The 16,776-nt window shown below is 39.4% G+C and overlaps 1 protein-coding gene across 1 annotated transcript in view; it reads right to left on the bottom strand.

The window, feature by feature from the left end:
• Positions 1-3,413: 3,413 nt before the first annotated feature.
• Positions 3,414-16,776, bottom strand: part of LIN52 (lin-52 DREAM MuvB core complex component) — a 44,227-nt gene continuing 30,864 nt past the window's right edge. The window contains exon 6 of the mRNA XM_075712269.1: positions 3,414-3,766. Within this exon, the coding sequence (XP_075568384.1) occupies positions 3,711-3,766 (56 nt within the window). The 3' untranslated portion in view covers positions 3,414-3,710. The remainder of the gene's footprint in view (positions 3,767-16,776) is intronic.

The raw sequence follows: 16,776 nt of genomic DNA, 5'->3' as shown, positions 1-16,776 counted from the left end.
TGTAATAGAAGACAGACAATTGAATATTGTGAACATAAGGAAGGTGAACATAACCATGGAACCAAAAACATAACAGGAGCTGAAAAATCATGAGTAGTGACAGACAGCAAAGAAGAAAAAAAACAAACAACTGTTTCTGACAATAAAAGAAATAAAAAGTTCAAAATGGCATTATCAGGCAAGCAGGTTTAAAACAATGACTTCCCCCCCTTTTTTAAAAAAAACTTTTCTTTGTATAACTGAATTATGGAACTTGCTGCCCAGGGGCATTTCAGAGGACAGAAGTACAGACAAATTAGGACTAAGACAAATTTATGGAAGGTAGGGTCTACTGTGGACGAGATTCAACTGAAACAGATTGCTGGATGCTGGGTAAGTTACCCTAAAGCAAAATCACTCTGTGTAACCTTTTTGTTTATATCCTTCCCGATGAGTCTACAAATGTTTATTATCAAAGAGAAGATTACAGATAAGATAGGCTTGTGATTTGACTTGTAATAGCACCTTACATTTTTACGTAATACAAAAATCAGTAAGATAAACCAGAATAAGGTTCAAACATTACCTCCGAGTTGGATTAGTCAGTTTTCACTGATCTGTTATTTCTGGGTGACTTGCTGAGGGAAACATGAAGCAAAGTTGAGAACTGTGGTTATAGGATTGTTCCAAAATTGTTAATTTTGTAATAGCAAAACACTGAGTTAAATAGAATATTACGCTCTTCGATTGCCAGTGCAACTAGACTTTTATTTTGATAATATAACAAACAAGAATTTCTTCTCACTTGGATTAAACAGCAAAGTATTTGATACTCCAAGATGGAAGCAACCTTTGCAGCTGAATATATGTAACACTGGCATTTAAAAGGAACTAAATACATATTGGGTTTATTTCCAAGAACCTCACAGTAACATTTAACATACCAACACATCAAAACACTTTATAAAGCAATACATTAGCTTGATTAATATTAACAAATCTTGATCATCTTATACTCTTCATTCCCATCATTTAATTTATCAAAACTTTTTCTTTTGTTTCAAAATACAGAAGGTTATCAGCAACAAAAAGTCACCCAGATTTTCTTGTATAGATAGATACTGCAGCGATGTCAGGAAGGACATCACTGAAGGAAAAAAAACAGGATTCAAAAGGGTATGAAAACCCTTGGTACCATTTGGATATTGCCAAATATTTATTTACTCATGGAAATGGAGTATCCACAGGCCAAACCCTGAGGTGGTGGCATGCAGAAGTGTGAAGAAAAGCCTGAGGAAGAGTATTCCTAGGTAGCTAAGCAAAAGCTTTTGCATCTCAGAGGGCTATTTTAGAAACCTAGATGAATCTCTGACCTTTGCATTTGTTTATTATCAAACCACAAAGCAATAACAGACAAATTACAATTCTCTGGCTAACACACAAAAATACGTATAAATATTACCAATAAAAAAAATACATCACTGACTCATCTCTACAGATGAAAACTATAAAGCCAATAAATATCACAATTCTAAAGCATATGTTACTGGCTGCCCTATAGAAGGTAAGTACTGCATACGGTAAAAGGCTTTTTTTGTTAGGTTTGTTTTTTTTTAAAACCACGTGTATGTTACTAAAAACTACCTACAGTTTGAAATTCCTTACTCAACATATCAGAAAATATACATATACTTCCACGCCAGGCTTTCATATCTTCTTCTATATTCCTCCTCCTTTCAGATCTCAATTTCTTAATGTGTTGGATCAACAAACCTCTATAAAATGCACAAACTCATATTGGTGATACAGACAAAGTATCCCATTATGCCATATATGTGTGTATATATTATGTATATAGTATGCAAACTTAAAATTGCATTCAAAATGTATAATTTAATACTTAAAGCTACATCAGCGTCAGTTTGCACCAGCAGTTTTTTTCTCTGTCTCTGAATTATCACTTTCAGCTTCTCTTCACATTCATCTGTCTTAACTCTTGTGTTCTCAAGGGATGGAGTTCCTGTCAAGCTCAGCCCTGCATAAACTGTGAAGTACAGAAATGAATCTGTTAAGTTTAAAATCAGACTCCTGTCATTCCTAAATATTCAGTATTTGTGCAGGGGTCTTTTCCAGGATGTGGGTTTTAACTGCTTAAAGTTAACGGGAGCTATCCAAAACAAGCCTAATTCTGACCAGTAATAACAAAGCCCACAGACTGCAAACCAAAAGGCCACCAGCATTTTAGTAAAAATTCAAAGAAGTCTGATTGATTAAAAACTCTCCTCTTTATTGCCCATGCACCTGAAAAGGGTCTCCTCTCTCTTCCAAAGACAGAACAATGCAATGCTCTAAGGACAGCCATTTCCAAGTCATTTCTCCTCTCACATGTGACTGCAGCCTGGGAAATGGCAAGTTTTGAAAAGCCTGCATGCTAAAAATAACATTTCTAAATGGAGAAAAAATCCTGCTCTTCATCCAATGTTTCAATGTTATGCTGTAACCTGTAAGTATTTACTAATGCTTAAAATGTTGTTTTCTAGGAAAAAGAAAGAGGATGAAATGAAAAAAATTCTTCTCTTAAATAAAATAAGAAGTCTGAACATGCTCCTTACCTCTTCTCAGGGGTGAACATGCAGAAGTGCATTAACAGAAGGAAAAGACATTAAACTAAGATGAATAAAACTGTGTGCTGAAAGAGACTAGGTCACAGAAAATTCTGTCTTAAAAATTGTGGGTTTGTAGGGGAAGAAAATTTTGAGGTTGCTGTTCTATAAGTAATTAAAAATTCTACAAAATGTTATTTTCAGACGTGTTAAGATTTTGTATAAGCAGACCATCCTTGCAGCGTGGCTAACAATTTTGTTGCCCCTTCTTGAAGCACTAGGTAAAAAATACTACTGCCTTTCACCTTTATAACTTTCTTCAGTTTCTAGCTCTGTAAGAAGCAGAGAATTGCAGTGGACTGACAAAGCTGTTTCTTTGTGTACTGGCCGAAGTTTCTGTAGGGATATTTTCCTTCATGATACAGTAACACCCTTATTCCCTGTGGTCCGTCAGTCTTGATTTCACTGGAGAACCATTCAGCGGTGAGATGAAGCTCCTGGTACACCGAAGGTCTGGAGGTCCTCCTCAGAGTACCAGACACGCTCCTCTGAAGGCAATGAGTAACTGGAATCTAATGCACAGGCTGCACTCAACCTCTACACTAAAGGCATATGCTCCTGCTGAACCCGTGCTATCAGTCAATCTGCACCCCAAACTCTGCTCAAATCTTTCCGCACAGAAGTTGCACATAGGAAATCAATGCATCTAAGACAAAAGACACACAAAAGGGTCAATGCCTCATGATGCGCACTGGCCAGTGTCAGATCTGCTGTGTACTTCAGACAGGTGCTGCCACTGAGAGCAAATGAATAAGGACACTATGGCTTTGAATAGCTGATTAAAACAGGTGACTACCAAAGCATGTCAGGGCCGAGTCCTCCTGCTGGACATCTTATGGTCAGATGAAGTCCGAATTCCAATGCAACCAACTGCAGTCCTTGTAACCTGTGTATGCAATACACATCTCCCCGTTAAAGAGATGAACTGTGGAAGCAAAAAGAGATGTTTGCTTCTGAAGGTCTAGAGCGAGAGCTTTGTATTTCTTAGAAGTTCTGGGGTTCAGCTGGATCCACAGTACGTAAAATGATCTAGTACAGGTATTTTTGTCCAAACTCCAGATGTGGCAGTTACTTTTTGGGTTTCTCTAGGATGTTCAGGAATTTCCCTCGAGTCATTTCTCTAGCTGAAATCACAAGAGAGGAAAAAGAGATTAATATTTTTGAAAAAGCCAAGAAACCCAAACAATTGTATAGTTTACAGATTTTAACCACAGGATAAGAAATTCCTTTAGATATGTGCTTATACCAATAGTGAGTAAGGATTTTTTTGTTTTTAAGTGGAAAATAAACCAAACTGCATTCCAGCTTGAATTCCTGACATCCTAGAAATACAGGCAGGGCCTGGAACTTTCTAAACCAGCAGTTTCCCACAGGCTCTCTCATTACATACAATCTATGCTTTCTATTCGTACTGCGTTATGCTCTCGCAGCATCTCTTTTTCTCTGTACTATCCATCTCTGAATGGTGTAATCCAGATCTCCATCGCTCTATCTCAGAGCAATTGTTCCTGGATGTTATAATCCGTCACAGATTATGGAACTCTCTCTTTCTCCATTTCAGGATTATTGGTCCCTGGATGCTATCATCTTCAACAGAAATTAGACAGCATTTTCTCCCTCTCAGCAGTGTCAGTCCCTGGATGCTGTAATATAATGGGGTTTATATTCCTTCAATGCAGTTCATCTATGGATGGTGTAATAAAGTAAAGTTTATAGAGCTTTGGTCTTCTCTCTCTCTCTGCATTGTCAGTCCTTCGATGTTTAATACAGCCAGGCAAGGTTTATATGCCTCTCTCTCACTCTTGGCACCATCAATCTCTGGTAGCTGTATTACAGCAGGGTTTACACAGCCACTTTTCTGCACGAGACATTTCTGACTTGTGAGCCCATAAGTCCACAAGCTGGCAGAGCAGCCCTAATACTATCTTTGTCTTGCAATAACAATACAATGCATCAAAGACAACACGATTAGCAATTGAGTCCTGCAGAAAGACAACCTTCCCACTGGTGCTTCCCTTCATTTCTTCTAAAGGTGTAAGCTTTGTGCTGGACTGACAGGCATCAAAACACGGAGGCTTTTATTCACAGGATTGATGAAAGCGTGCATGTTTCCCACACCTAGCCCAGAGAGACTCTGGAAGAAGATGGGAATTCATTTTCTGCTTTAGCCATTCAATTCCTGACCTCTCTACTGAGAGGAACAAGAGAAGCAACAATAAGCATAAAAACTGGAGGTGGGATTGTTGCTGATGTTGGGTTTTCTTTTGACATTACTGATGATCTGTTAGAACAGAACTAAAATGTAATACAAATGTTCAGCTTAAAATACTCAATACACACCCTCAGGTAAAGACATTTTGTTATTCTTTACCTAAAGGTTAGAATTTATGCCTTAAAGCCTCTTCTTTAGATTATTACATTCTAATTTGACTACCCAAAATTGTACCACAAGGTATTGTTACCAACAAGATCCCTGTAAAACAATTAGTGGTATTATGAACTGGCTGGTACATATTGATATTCATAGGCTGCAAAGTCCATTGCCATGAATGGAATATGCTTCAGACTGGCTGCAGATCACCGCATTATTCGCTTGGTTCATGTCTCCAGCTGTGAGTTATATCATCTGGGATCCATTCCCAACTCTGCTCCCGATTCACAGCGTGAACTACTACAAAACTACTCATTTGTACCTCTACTTCCCCATCTGCAAGATAGCTTGTATCTTTTAAGTGCTGCTGAAGTGACACATGGATAGAAGGTGCTGCAGAAGGGCAGAGTGGATTGTTATTTTGTCAGGAACTAAGTTATTATGCACAAAGAATGTAATTAAATAAAAATGCAAGTTTTTAAAAATTTCAGCTATGAATAGATTTTCAGCACCAGTTCTTTGACACCTCTCTGCCTTGCACCATCAACAGTGCATGGCTTTAAAACACTCTAAACGGAGAAAGCACAATGCTGAACTGTAGTTGATAGAGTGGAAAGTTTTCTGGAGTGCAAGTCCCATATAGGAGATATACGAATGCGTGACAATTCTGTTCCCCCAAAGAGGGCTGCACCCTATAAATCAGGCAGAGAGCATAGACTCCTTCTGTGCGCTGAGTGAAATTACTGTGGGTTGGGGGTTGCTCCAGAGCACGTGCCCTCCTGTTCACTTGTCATCGGAGATGTTAACATTTCTGATTAATTCACAGACCTCTCATTTTTTTCTTCATTCCTTTATCCTTGCTATCCTGTTCTGCTGCAGCTTAAAGATTCTTACCGACCTGCTACAATAATCACCGCCCGCTTCCCCCCCCAACCTGGTGAAATTGTTTAGTGATGCCAACCGCGCTTTTAATTTGCAAGACATCAGACACAGAGGTAATTTATACCAACATCTGTTCATTTCTGACTTCTGAAACAAACTCGCACATGCTGCTACAAAATCCCATTAGGAGCAGGAGACAGCCTTCTGCTATTCTGTATTCCTCTTCTCCTCACATACTCAGGCTTGCATCAGGGCTTTATTTTTAAGGATATGATGCCAAACTGGAAGAAAGGACCTTACATCTTTGTATATGTATGAAAATGGCCAGGAAATAACATCCTCGTATCACAAAAAAAATCACAGCCAAACTAAGGGCAAGTTTCCACAAACATTAACAATCTTGTTTTCCCTGCTTCAGCTGCTTCACTTATCTGCCCAAGAACCACAGTTCAATGTATTCCTGGTAAACACAGGCCAAATGCATATTACATGGTACTGTGTTCAAATGTCTTGGCTATTCCTTCCCCTTTGTTCCTCTTTAATCTGCATTGGAGTATGATTTGAGCTTGGGTTTTGCACAGAAAAAGCCTCTAATTAAACTGACTCCACTGCTCAGTATTGCTTCTGATAAATGAATTCTTAATAATGGGAACATCATTTCCAATGGGGCCTTGTGGAGCTTGCTGGAGTGAGGGAAGAGGTTGTGAATGAAGAAACCATCACCCACATTCTAAATATGATTGCAGTCCAAGAGAGACGGTAAAACCTGCCTTAAGCGACTACCCAAGGGACCAGCAGAAACCAGTTGCGTAGTAGATAGAGGTGGATTTTTTAATTAAAAGGTTGGACAAAACTGTAGTGAAAACCTCAGGGATTTTTTCTTTAAAATGGTTGCTTAAACCACAGACTTGAAGTAAAGAGAGGGCTTGAGTGCAAATTTCATTGTACCAGCAAACAGACACTACAGAGGCTGTGCAGCATGAAACAGAAACATGAATCTCCATGTCAAGTCACGATTTACAACCTTGCCTACACTGTGCATCTACTACAATAGAAAAATCAACAATGGATACGATCGCAATAGCCTGGATACAAATTAATCTCACCTACTAGGGAGGAGGAAGAGGATACTGAAGACCACAGAAAAAACACCTGAAGATATTATCAGCACTGGTTACAATGGAAGTTGAGTGCTTGAATAGACTCTTTCAGAGAAATGCATTGGAAAATGGTATCAGACTATTATAATTAACAGACAATGCTGTACTGTACAAATTAAGTTTGCTGCATGCAAGACCTGCCAAGCAGATCTCAAGAACAGGTATTGGGTAGGAAGGGCTGGGGCTGAAAGGAGAAGGGGAGTTTTCTACTTGATAGGGGAGCAGAATAAGGTTTAATATAATCTCCTCTTTAGAACATCAATCCCTCAATCCCACATTTAGCCTTGTTGCCTGGGTCTCCTTTTCTACTACAATTGTCCCCAAGCTGCCTCTCCCCAGTAAATTTTGTGGTTGCTGGTTGAAAAGATTCAGTAGTACAGATTGATTTCCTACAAGTGAAGAGATGAGGGATTACCAAAAGCAGTCCTAGTTAACAAGATTGGGTACAGAATCTCCTGCTAGAGCAGCCCACTCTGCCAGTGCTTTGCATCCTTTCACTATGACATATGGGTTTCATTACACAAAGATTTTCCTGATTTGAACTTGGGGGCGATTACATTGGAAACTCAGAGCTATCTTTACATCTGTAGCAATTTAAAGGTTAAGTAACTTTTAATCAAATGACAAAGACTCATAATGTTTTTTCCTCGATTGAAAACGAAAACTGCTGTTCCGGATATTCCTTCCAGTGACAATTTAATTAGAAAAAAAACCCAAAACTGCACAGGAGATTGGGGTCCAGCCTGATTGCTCCCCATAAAAAGCCTTCTCACCCATATGACAGCACAGGACATACTGTGTCGTAAGGTCTGGATAGCCAGGAAATAACGGAAGGATTTACTGCTATAAAATCAGCAACAAAAACAGTTATTTACACTTACATAAGCAACTTTCAGCCAGGAGAATCCCTAAGCAACACACATATGTACACACTTTTTTAACATAATATATGCTTAAATGCAAAAGCGCAACACCCTTGGTGATAAAGTCTATGGAAAAGACATAGGTAACAAACTGTACTTATCACACATTTATCATAATCATTATACCTTCCACTGCTTACTACTACTGGGCTCATCTAAAAATCTCAAAAGAAAGCCGGTGAGCATCTTCAAATCGCAGATACTTTAAAATGAAGTCACCTGCTAAAGAAGCACTCTTCTGCCTCTCCCCCAGATGTACAGCTTATGGGACAAATTTGACTGTGCTCCTCCTCTGACCTGAAAATGTAGCCATGTTGAAATCTAAAGATCTTGCTACTAAAAAGAACTGGAAATACAATTCATGCCCTGTGAACAGAACATGTTTTTAGCCATGAAACATCCTGTAGTATCACACTTTGAATGCTACGTTCTTAACTACAAAAAGGTTATTTTAGGCACTGTCATAGTTTGTTAGCTTATCAGTTATTCCTCCCATTCAGTTGTATATGGTAATTAAAGAATTTGTTTTTCAACATGGAAGGATTCCTTTAAAGTACTAATCATACACTCTCAAACTACTGCTGTGTCTTAGGACTATACAGAAAACAAAACTAAAAGGGTTTATTTCTGAAGAACTATCAGTGGAAATGATCAGTTCATGGCAAAGAACATGAATTGCAGAGAAACAGCAGAACACTCCTCTGATTTTTAACCCTTCTATCACAAGGGTCTGCTGCATCAGAAATTATTTCTTTTGTCCTGAGACACATGTTAGGATAAGAAGACACAACCATTCTTTTTCCTAGTTGGTAGGACATAAAAAAGGCCTAGAGGAATCTGCCTGTGAGTAACTGTGGGAGTCTTGCTTGACTGGACTTGTGAAAGCCAATGGCAAAGCCACATCTTTTGTCTTGGCTCAACTAGTATTGCATTTGGAAGGAAAATAAAAAAAATCAGTCACAAAAGCAAAAAGGCAATCTAAACCCAGCAAAAATATTTAAGCTTGACATTATTACTAAACAGCCCTCAAAGAAAAAAGAGGCTTATTTCAGAGAAGACTAACAGAATATTATTACCCAGCCAACATAATCTGAACTTCTATCAGAGAGAGCTCTGTATGGACCACTTTGTATCTCCAGACCAGATCCCCAAAATCCTACCACCACCTGGATGCCTGCTGGCACCAGCTCGCTCCTCTTCCTTCATAAAAAGATCTCCAATTACTCTGCTAACTGCGTGCTTCCTCAACATAATTGTCAAATGAACTGCTACTTGATGACTGTGGGCCTTTGACAAATACTTATCAGTGAATGCTACACCAAGCCTAATTTCATAAAGAGCTGGAACTGCCACCTCAGGAGAGCAGCGGTTAGCGAAAGCAATGTCAGCTGCCTTTACTGAAGGTAGAATGGGCACATGCAGACACTCAAACCTGTGCTTCAGGAACTGTTACATTTACACCGAAGACCAGTGTAACCATCCAGCACTCCTGAAGCACATTTTTCAGGTAAGACGACAGAATCGGCATAAACCTCCAGGTGGAATAAGCTTGCATTACCATGGCATCTTTCAATAATCAATATCAAAGCACTTGCAAAGTTTATCAAGCTTCACAATATTCTTGAGACATACAGTGATTTAATTCCCATCTTGCAGACGGGGTCACAGCCTCAGTAAGGAGTGATGTACAGATGTATACTAAAGGAGTCAGCAACCATGCTAGAATTCAGGCTCTGAAAGATGAGCTCTGTCAAGTCTTGCTGCAGCATTTAAAAATATTAACACCACCCTTGGTACAAAACATCACCGTCCTTCCCTTGGTGAATGAGACAGCAGAATCTGCCCTTACTTCAGCTGTAGTTCATACTTGGGCATGACTTGTTTTGAAACGCCAAAGAAGGTGGCGGCTTGCACAAAACCAGGCTGTGAACCAGAGCAGGTGAGGCACATGGACTGCTCCTCCCAGTGAGCCTCAAAAAGTCATCTCTGACAGAGAAGTGGTAAATAGCTGAGACTGATAAAGTTTTAAACCACCGAAACAGTTTAGTGAGTGTTAGCTAGAGCCTTAAGAATTGGAATCAAATACCTAATCTTTCCTGAATCATGAAATCCTCATGTGACCTCTTTCCACCTTGTTTTTCTCCACCCACAGTAGTGGTTTTTTATCATATATCTGATAAGAGACCTTAGAGATCATTCAGGATTATCCAGAATGGTGATAACAGATCTGCTGTAGATTAAGATATCCTCAAAAATGTTACTGTTGTTATCAATAAATACAAAAATTATATCAGCTCTAAAAAAAAATTAGATTCCTTCTCTGCAGAATAATTTACCTTGTTCTCCTAATCAGATTTCCCTACCTTGCAAGGCAGCACCATTCTGTTTGCACTCAGTTGCAAACAATGATGTTCACAGAGCTTTGAATGCAAAAACTACAAATGGTATTTATTCACATACAGATGGGCAGAGCCAGTCAATGAAAACACTCGAAGCAAGGGGCAATGACATCCCTGCCAATGCACAGGGAGCTACTAAACTTACGGTCTAGGTCACAGACATCAGGATGTACAGATATTTTGCCCTGAGCGACCCCCATATTAATGGAAACTCTTACGGTACCTCCCACTTCTCGAAGCTGCCTGCAGCCAACATCCTGTGGGGCCAAAGACCTGATCCCTTTGATCCCCAAAGCAGGGAAAGAGTTACATCGTCTCTCTGCGAAGCCAATAAAAACCTCTCTTGATTATAATTTAGATAAGAGCCACTGGATTGAATAATAATGTCTGAAACTCCCCTGGCTGTTTCACCTTGAGACGTCCATCACTGGGTTAAACATGATGCTAATTGCATTTGGATTGATTAATTTCTCTCACTCCTGTCTATTCGAATAATGCTTAACAAAATAATCACAGCACCCAGAGCCAAATCTTCTCCGTCAAAGGAATGAAGCCATCAGAACCAGCAGAGATGAAAGAAATGAAGATGACCCGTAATTACTGCTACGGTGATATCATTACCATATTATAGAAAATGAGTGTACATGGGGGGAGCGGGGGCTGCGATTATTATTTATTTTTTAATGGAACTTCACATCCCAAGAATACAGATCTGACACACTGGAGCATACAGAAATACAGAAGTAAAAAATTATTGTGCATTAAATTGCAAAATACAGTGAACACTGGGACTCTACATGCATCGAGTGTCTGATACTGTGAGCTGCTGTTTATTCACTTCACTATTTTTTCATTGCAATAATACTTTGTATATGACTAGCATAGAGATTTAAGATGCCTACTTTCCCCAAAAGATCCTCAAGTATCTGCAGCAGAACTTACCCATAACCCTGATGCTAAAGCCATTCTTCTTTAATATAATTACAAGTCATCTTTCTTTGAACATTGGCATTCAGATTTTTAGACCACAAGACCTAGCCAGATGCTCAAGGAAAAGCTAGCATGCAAGAAATTTTTATTCTTAAATGCTGATTCCTATCTGAAAGCAGTTAGAAATTCCATCACCAGCTGCAGTAGATCACATTCATTACACTGGTTTTGTAAAGATATCAAACATATCAAATCTGGAAGAATTTAAACTAGGATTTAAAAAAAAAAAACAAGCAAAAAACAAAACAAAACAAAACAAAAACCCAACCCCACCAAAACCACAACCCTAACATCCAAAAGGAAGGCCTTCTGCTCCCTTTATTCTCCAAAATACACTCCCAAAGCCCCTCTCATTTGAGAAACAAATAGCTTGGCAATTGTATAAGATCTTCAGACACCTGTGCACTGCAATTCTAATTGTGGTTTATACAGTTCACTTCTCTCAGTGCTGCTTATGTCTGCCCCCTAGTCTCAGACTGAAGACAAAAAAACCACACACAACTAGCAGCATAAAATATTTATTCTGGAATAAAGCCAAGGTCAAATACACAAAAAAATTTCACATGCCAAAAATGTCAAGACCTAAGACCAGGCACTGATTCATGAAGCTAATTAAACACAGAAAAATGATGTTCAAGTATTTTATAAGGCTTAAAGAAAGAAATTCAAGTTACGCTTCTAAGATTAAAAGCAGTATGAAAGGTAATTTTATATCAAAGTTGAGGATATTTTCAAGTATACCTGAAAGGGACTTCACTAGTGTAAGTTATCACTGGAACAGCTACAGCTTAGGAGAGCTTTGACCACTAAGTCCCACAGATGTTGGAGGCAAATAGTGGGATAGAAATGTGGCATGTTTTAACGAGAGACGCTGTAAAGGGGTTTTTTTCTACCTGCTTGTACCAAAAGGAAAATAATCTCTTCATGGCCTCCCAACCCATGGAGGACCAAGAGTTCTTGATGATTTAGGTTTCCTCACCACAGTATCTCAAAGAGGAATCTTCTTTATTGAGCAACATGGAGAAATGAGATCAAAACTGTTTGCTCAAGAACTCTTGAGCGTAAAACACATGAAGCAGCTAGGCAGAGAGGTCTGCACTGAATGTACGCACGCAGCTGGGTATGAAAGGTTTCTGGAGGTGAACGGACCCTTCTCAGAAGGCACACAGGCAGAAGCGCTGCCCAAGCTCCCACAAAACAGTCCACCATGATGTGGTGCCCCTGCCTACACTGGGGAGCAGGTAGTTACCAGTTGGGAGCAAAGCAGGTTAACCTTGAAAGTAAGTAACATGTTATTTTTTCAAGTCCTATCAGTGGCCGGGGCATGCAGGCCATGGCAAAATCTAAGCCCAGGAGCCAATAGGAACAAAGGGATTAAGAGTTATTAGTAGTAGGGAGAATTACATATTTACAGTACAATTACTGAAAAATAATCGTGTAATGATTATGTAAGTCCCTATACTCCTTTTTTGGCTAATAATGTTGGGAGACAAGCTGTATGATTATGCAAGCCAGGGCACACAAATCCAATCAGACGACATCAAGGTGTGCTTACGGGAAGGCTTGCAGCTCTGGTATAGCTTCCTTGACCTCCAAAAGGCAGAAACAAGCCCCTGTCAGTAGGTTAGCTAATGGCTTGAGCTGTGAAGCAGAACTGAATTCTTAAATTTAACTTCTGTCAACAAGCTTCATGGGAAGAGATATCTGGATGAAAGAAGCTCATACTGTGGTAGTCTGTATTTTTCCAGAGGTGTGTCTTTACTTTAAAAAACAGACTAAATTTTTAAAATGTTTTCTAATCCAAAGATTCCTTATTAAACATTTTCCCTGTAGATGACTGCAACCCTTGACACGACAACGAATTATCAATATTGAAGGTCTCTACGAAAAGAAGATTCATGCTTTTTATGACTGAACAATATTATTTGATTCACACATGAAATAAAGCAAGATTCCTTTTGCCATTAGTACAACAATGCAACACATGAAATTACATAGAGGACTTCTATAATTTCAAAAAATCCTAGTAAAAAGTCTGTACAAGCAAATACAGGTAAATGATTGAAATCTCAGTGTTCCAAGGCCAAAGTCTCAACCTTAGTTAAACCAGAATTACGGAAGAGCAGCAATATGCAGTCTGTGGGCTACAGAAGAAAACCTTCACAATTGCCTCCATCATTTTAGTCTTTCCTCTACATGAATCAAAGACACTTTCTTTAATGACTATCCTTACCCCTACCCTCATCCTTCCCAGTATATTCACTGTTTGCTTTAGTCCAGCTTTTTCAATAATACTACTGACTAGTTTTATGGGCTCTGCCTGCCACAATCCTCCTGACAACAATACCCTGATCTGAGGAATATTTGAAAGTCCAGGAGAGGGTTCAGGGAATTCAAACCCATCTTTACCAACTCCAAGGTGGTCACATCTGAGGAAATGCACCGATTTGGAAATGGTACGGTTTTTACACCATTCAAATGCTACCAGAGTCAAGTTCAAATGAATACAGAAAAAATGTATATTTGGAAGAGCTAAAAATCACGGGAAAATTGTTGCTACTCAGAGAAACTATCACTAGTTTTAATCTGACCTACTTGATAACAACATTGTAATACCACTCAGGGCTGTTTGGAATAGATATTAAAATATAAACAATGCAGGCTCTGCTACGATTAGTACAATTTACGTGTTAATGAGCCAAATGCAACTGGTCTTTGCCTAGTGGCAAAAGCAGATGTAAAAGATGCACCCAAAAATAAACACTCCCAGACCCATGAAGCAATGTGAGAACACTTTTCATAAACACCCTCACACTTCTAGTACCCGTGGGTTTTGAAAAGCTTAAAGACATGATTCAAATACAAGAAATACAGAGGTATTGGAGTCTGCAGATACTCCTGACAGTAGCAGCCAGAAGAAACTCCAGTTTCTTGAAACACAGAAATAAAGCATACTAGTCACTGTCACTCCTAAAAAAAAAAAGCCAAACCAAACAGAACAACATTATTTTTTTTGCTCCAGAAGGTCTACTGAGAGCAGCCTCATAAGCTTTGGTACTCTTTTGCTTCCAAAACCCTCTTCAAGTCTGTTCCCAGTCCATGCATACCATTGGTCTGAGGCCATGTCTACCATGACTTTCTTCTCTTATGAAAGCTGAATACAGTGCCACAGCTATCTTTTAATGAGCAGACTAGTGTTCTTCATCCATTACTGGAAGCCAAGAACAGAGGCACTGCAGTAAAGCAGAAGACAAACCATCTACAAGACAGCTCAGAAAGTAAAGCAGAAGGTGGTGATGGCCATGAGGAGTCTCCATAGATTTAGTTTTTGGTGAGATTGCTCTGAGGGTTGAGGGGCACTGAAGAAACTTTGGAAGCGAGGAGAACCCAGAAGACTCCATGATCCAGTGACAATGGGACTATCAGACTATCTGGAGGCAGAAAGGCACAGCGGAGTAGAACAGGTATAAGTAAAAAGAGGATACAAGGAAAAAGTAATGAGTGAAGAAAATTTAATCTACAAGAAGAGAACAGATCAAATGATAAGGTATACAGTACAATATCATATGAGGAAAACTGTACAGAATCAGAGAATCATTCAGGTTTTAAAGGACCTTGGCAGGTCTCCAGTCAACCTTCTGTTGACAAGGCAACAGAGTGCCAGACAAGTCTGTCTGCTGACAGACAAGGCTGCTCAGGGCTTTAGCCAGTCAAGTCTTAAAAACATCCACGGATGGAGACTGTACAGCCTCTCTTGGCAATCCTTCCAATACTTGACTGCTCCATGCTGAAAAAGTTTTCTCTTGAATGCAGTCAGAAACCTTCTTGCTTCAATTTATGACTGTCATCTCTTGTCCTCCCACCATGCAGCACTGTGCAGAGCCTGACTCCAACTTCTCAATAACCTCCTTGCATGTACTAGCAGGCAGCTATCAGGTCCCTGTGAAGCCACCTCTTCTCCATGCTGAACAAGCCCCATTCCCTCAGCCTCTGTTCACAGGGCAAGTGCTCCCCCTGATCATCTTGGTGGCTCTCCGCTGAACTCACTCCAATTTACCAATGTCTTCCTCATACTGGGGCATGGAGGATGCCACTGGATGTGGCACTGCAGATGCAGTCTAATGACTGCTGAGTAGAGATGGACAATCACCTCCCTCGATCTACTGGCCATGCTTCTATCAACAGATGTATATGCAATCCCATGTTCCTTTCCCAAATATTACCTACCTGCTATATTCCTGTTCAACATTGTTTCCTAGCCTCTAACCCTCCACCCAGCCACTGCTTTGCTTATTGTTCCAGGAAACCTGAGCACCATAGTCAAGAGTCAGTGCACTTCATTCCCTGAGACAAGGGAGGAACTGTTTTCTCCTCCAAGTTTTATACGCATACATTAGTAAACAGAAACTGTAAGCATTTTTTTTCAATTAATATGCTCTCTATTTTCAAGTAAGCCAGGTACTAGGCATGAAAACCTTGAGGTAACCCAGAGAACTATCTGTTGAAAACTGAATGACAGCTTGGCCTTCTACCCAGAAACATCCGTCACCCAGCCCTTTTCTGTTGGGATTTGTGTTGAATGACGTCTTCTGCAGGTTAACAATTAGTTCTTAGCATAAGAGTCCTGTGTCATCGTTGTCATCTCCCCAGGAGAGAGAAATAGGCTGAGTGATTTTTAGATTATATGCTCCGATAAGACACAGGCTCCTGACTCCCTGTGTGCTGGTGCCATGCAGGCCACCTGCTCTATGGAGCTGCCATCGGGGACACCCTCAAAAAGGTTTAATAATAATGTTCTCTCTAGAGATGTAAACTCGGAGCATGCTCTGAATTTACATTCTATATCACTGACTAAAATCTGGTGGTACATAAAATCCTATCAATAGATAGGATTTAAGACTAGTCGCTAAAAAAAAGAGTAATACAGTATATTGTAGAAATGCTATTTCCTATTAAACAAGAATCTGTAAGGTCTGTAGTCATAAAAACCTTAAATGAACACAGGAATTGACAGAGCAGGGCAGATCAGTGATCTACCCAGTCAGGTATCCTGTCTGACTGCACCCAGTATCAGAAACATCACAGAAAAAAAAAAAAAAAGCAAGGAACCCCATTTTGAAGACATATGGAATAATCATCTCTAAAAGATTCCTCCTCTTCCTAAGTGCTTCTTTTATATCATGAAGCAGTTGATATTTCCTACTTCATTTTATATTTTATTCTGCTATAACTAGAAATGTTCTCATCACCCATTTAATTGTCTGATTCCTTTTAAACAGCTGCTAAGTACTTGGTCTAAAAAAAAAAATCCCAGCGTGGCAGAAAGTTCCACATCAAATTATTTATTGTGTAAAAAGCATTCCTTTTTGCTACTTTTAATCTGATTGGCTTCCATTATTTTTTTCTGAA

This window comes from Pelecanus crispus, chromosome 6 (genome assembly GCF_030463565.1).
Source record: "Pelecanus crispus isolate bPelCri1 chromosome 6, bPelCri1.pri, whole genome shotgun sequence".
Classification (NCBI taxonomy): domain Eukaryota; kingdom Metazoa; phylum Chordata; class Aves; order Pelecaniformes; family Pelecanidae; genus Pelecanus; species Pelecanus crispus.
The sequence above is the reverse complement of the archived record's forward strand: the minus strand, read 5'-3'. Positions and strand labels throughout refer to the sequence as shown.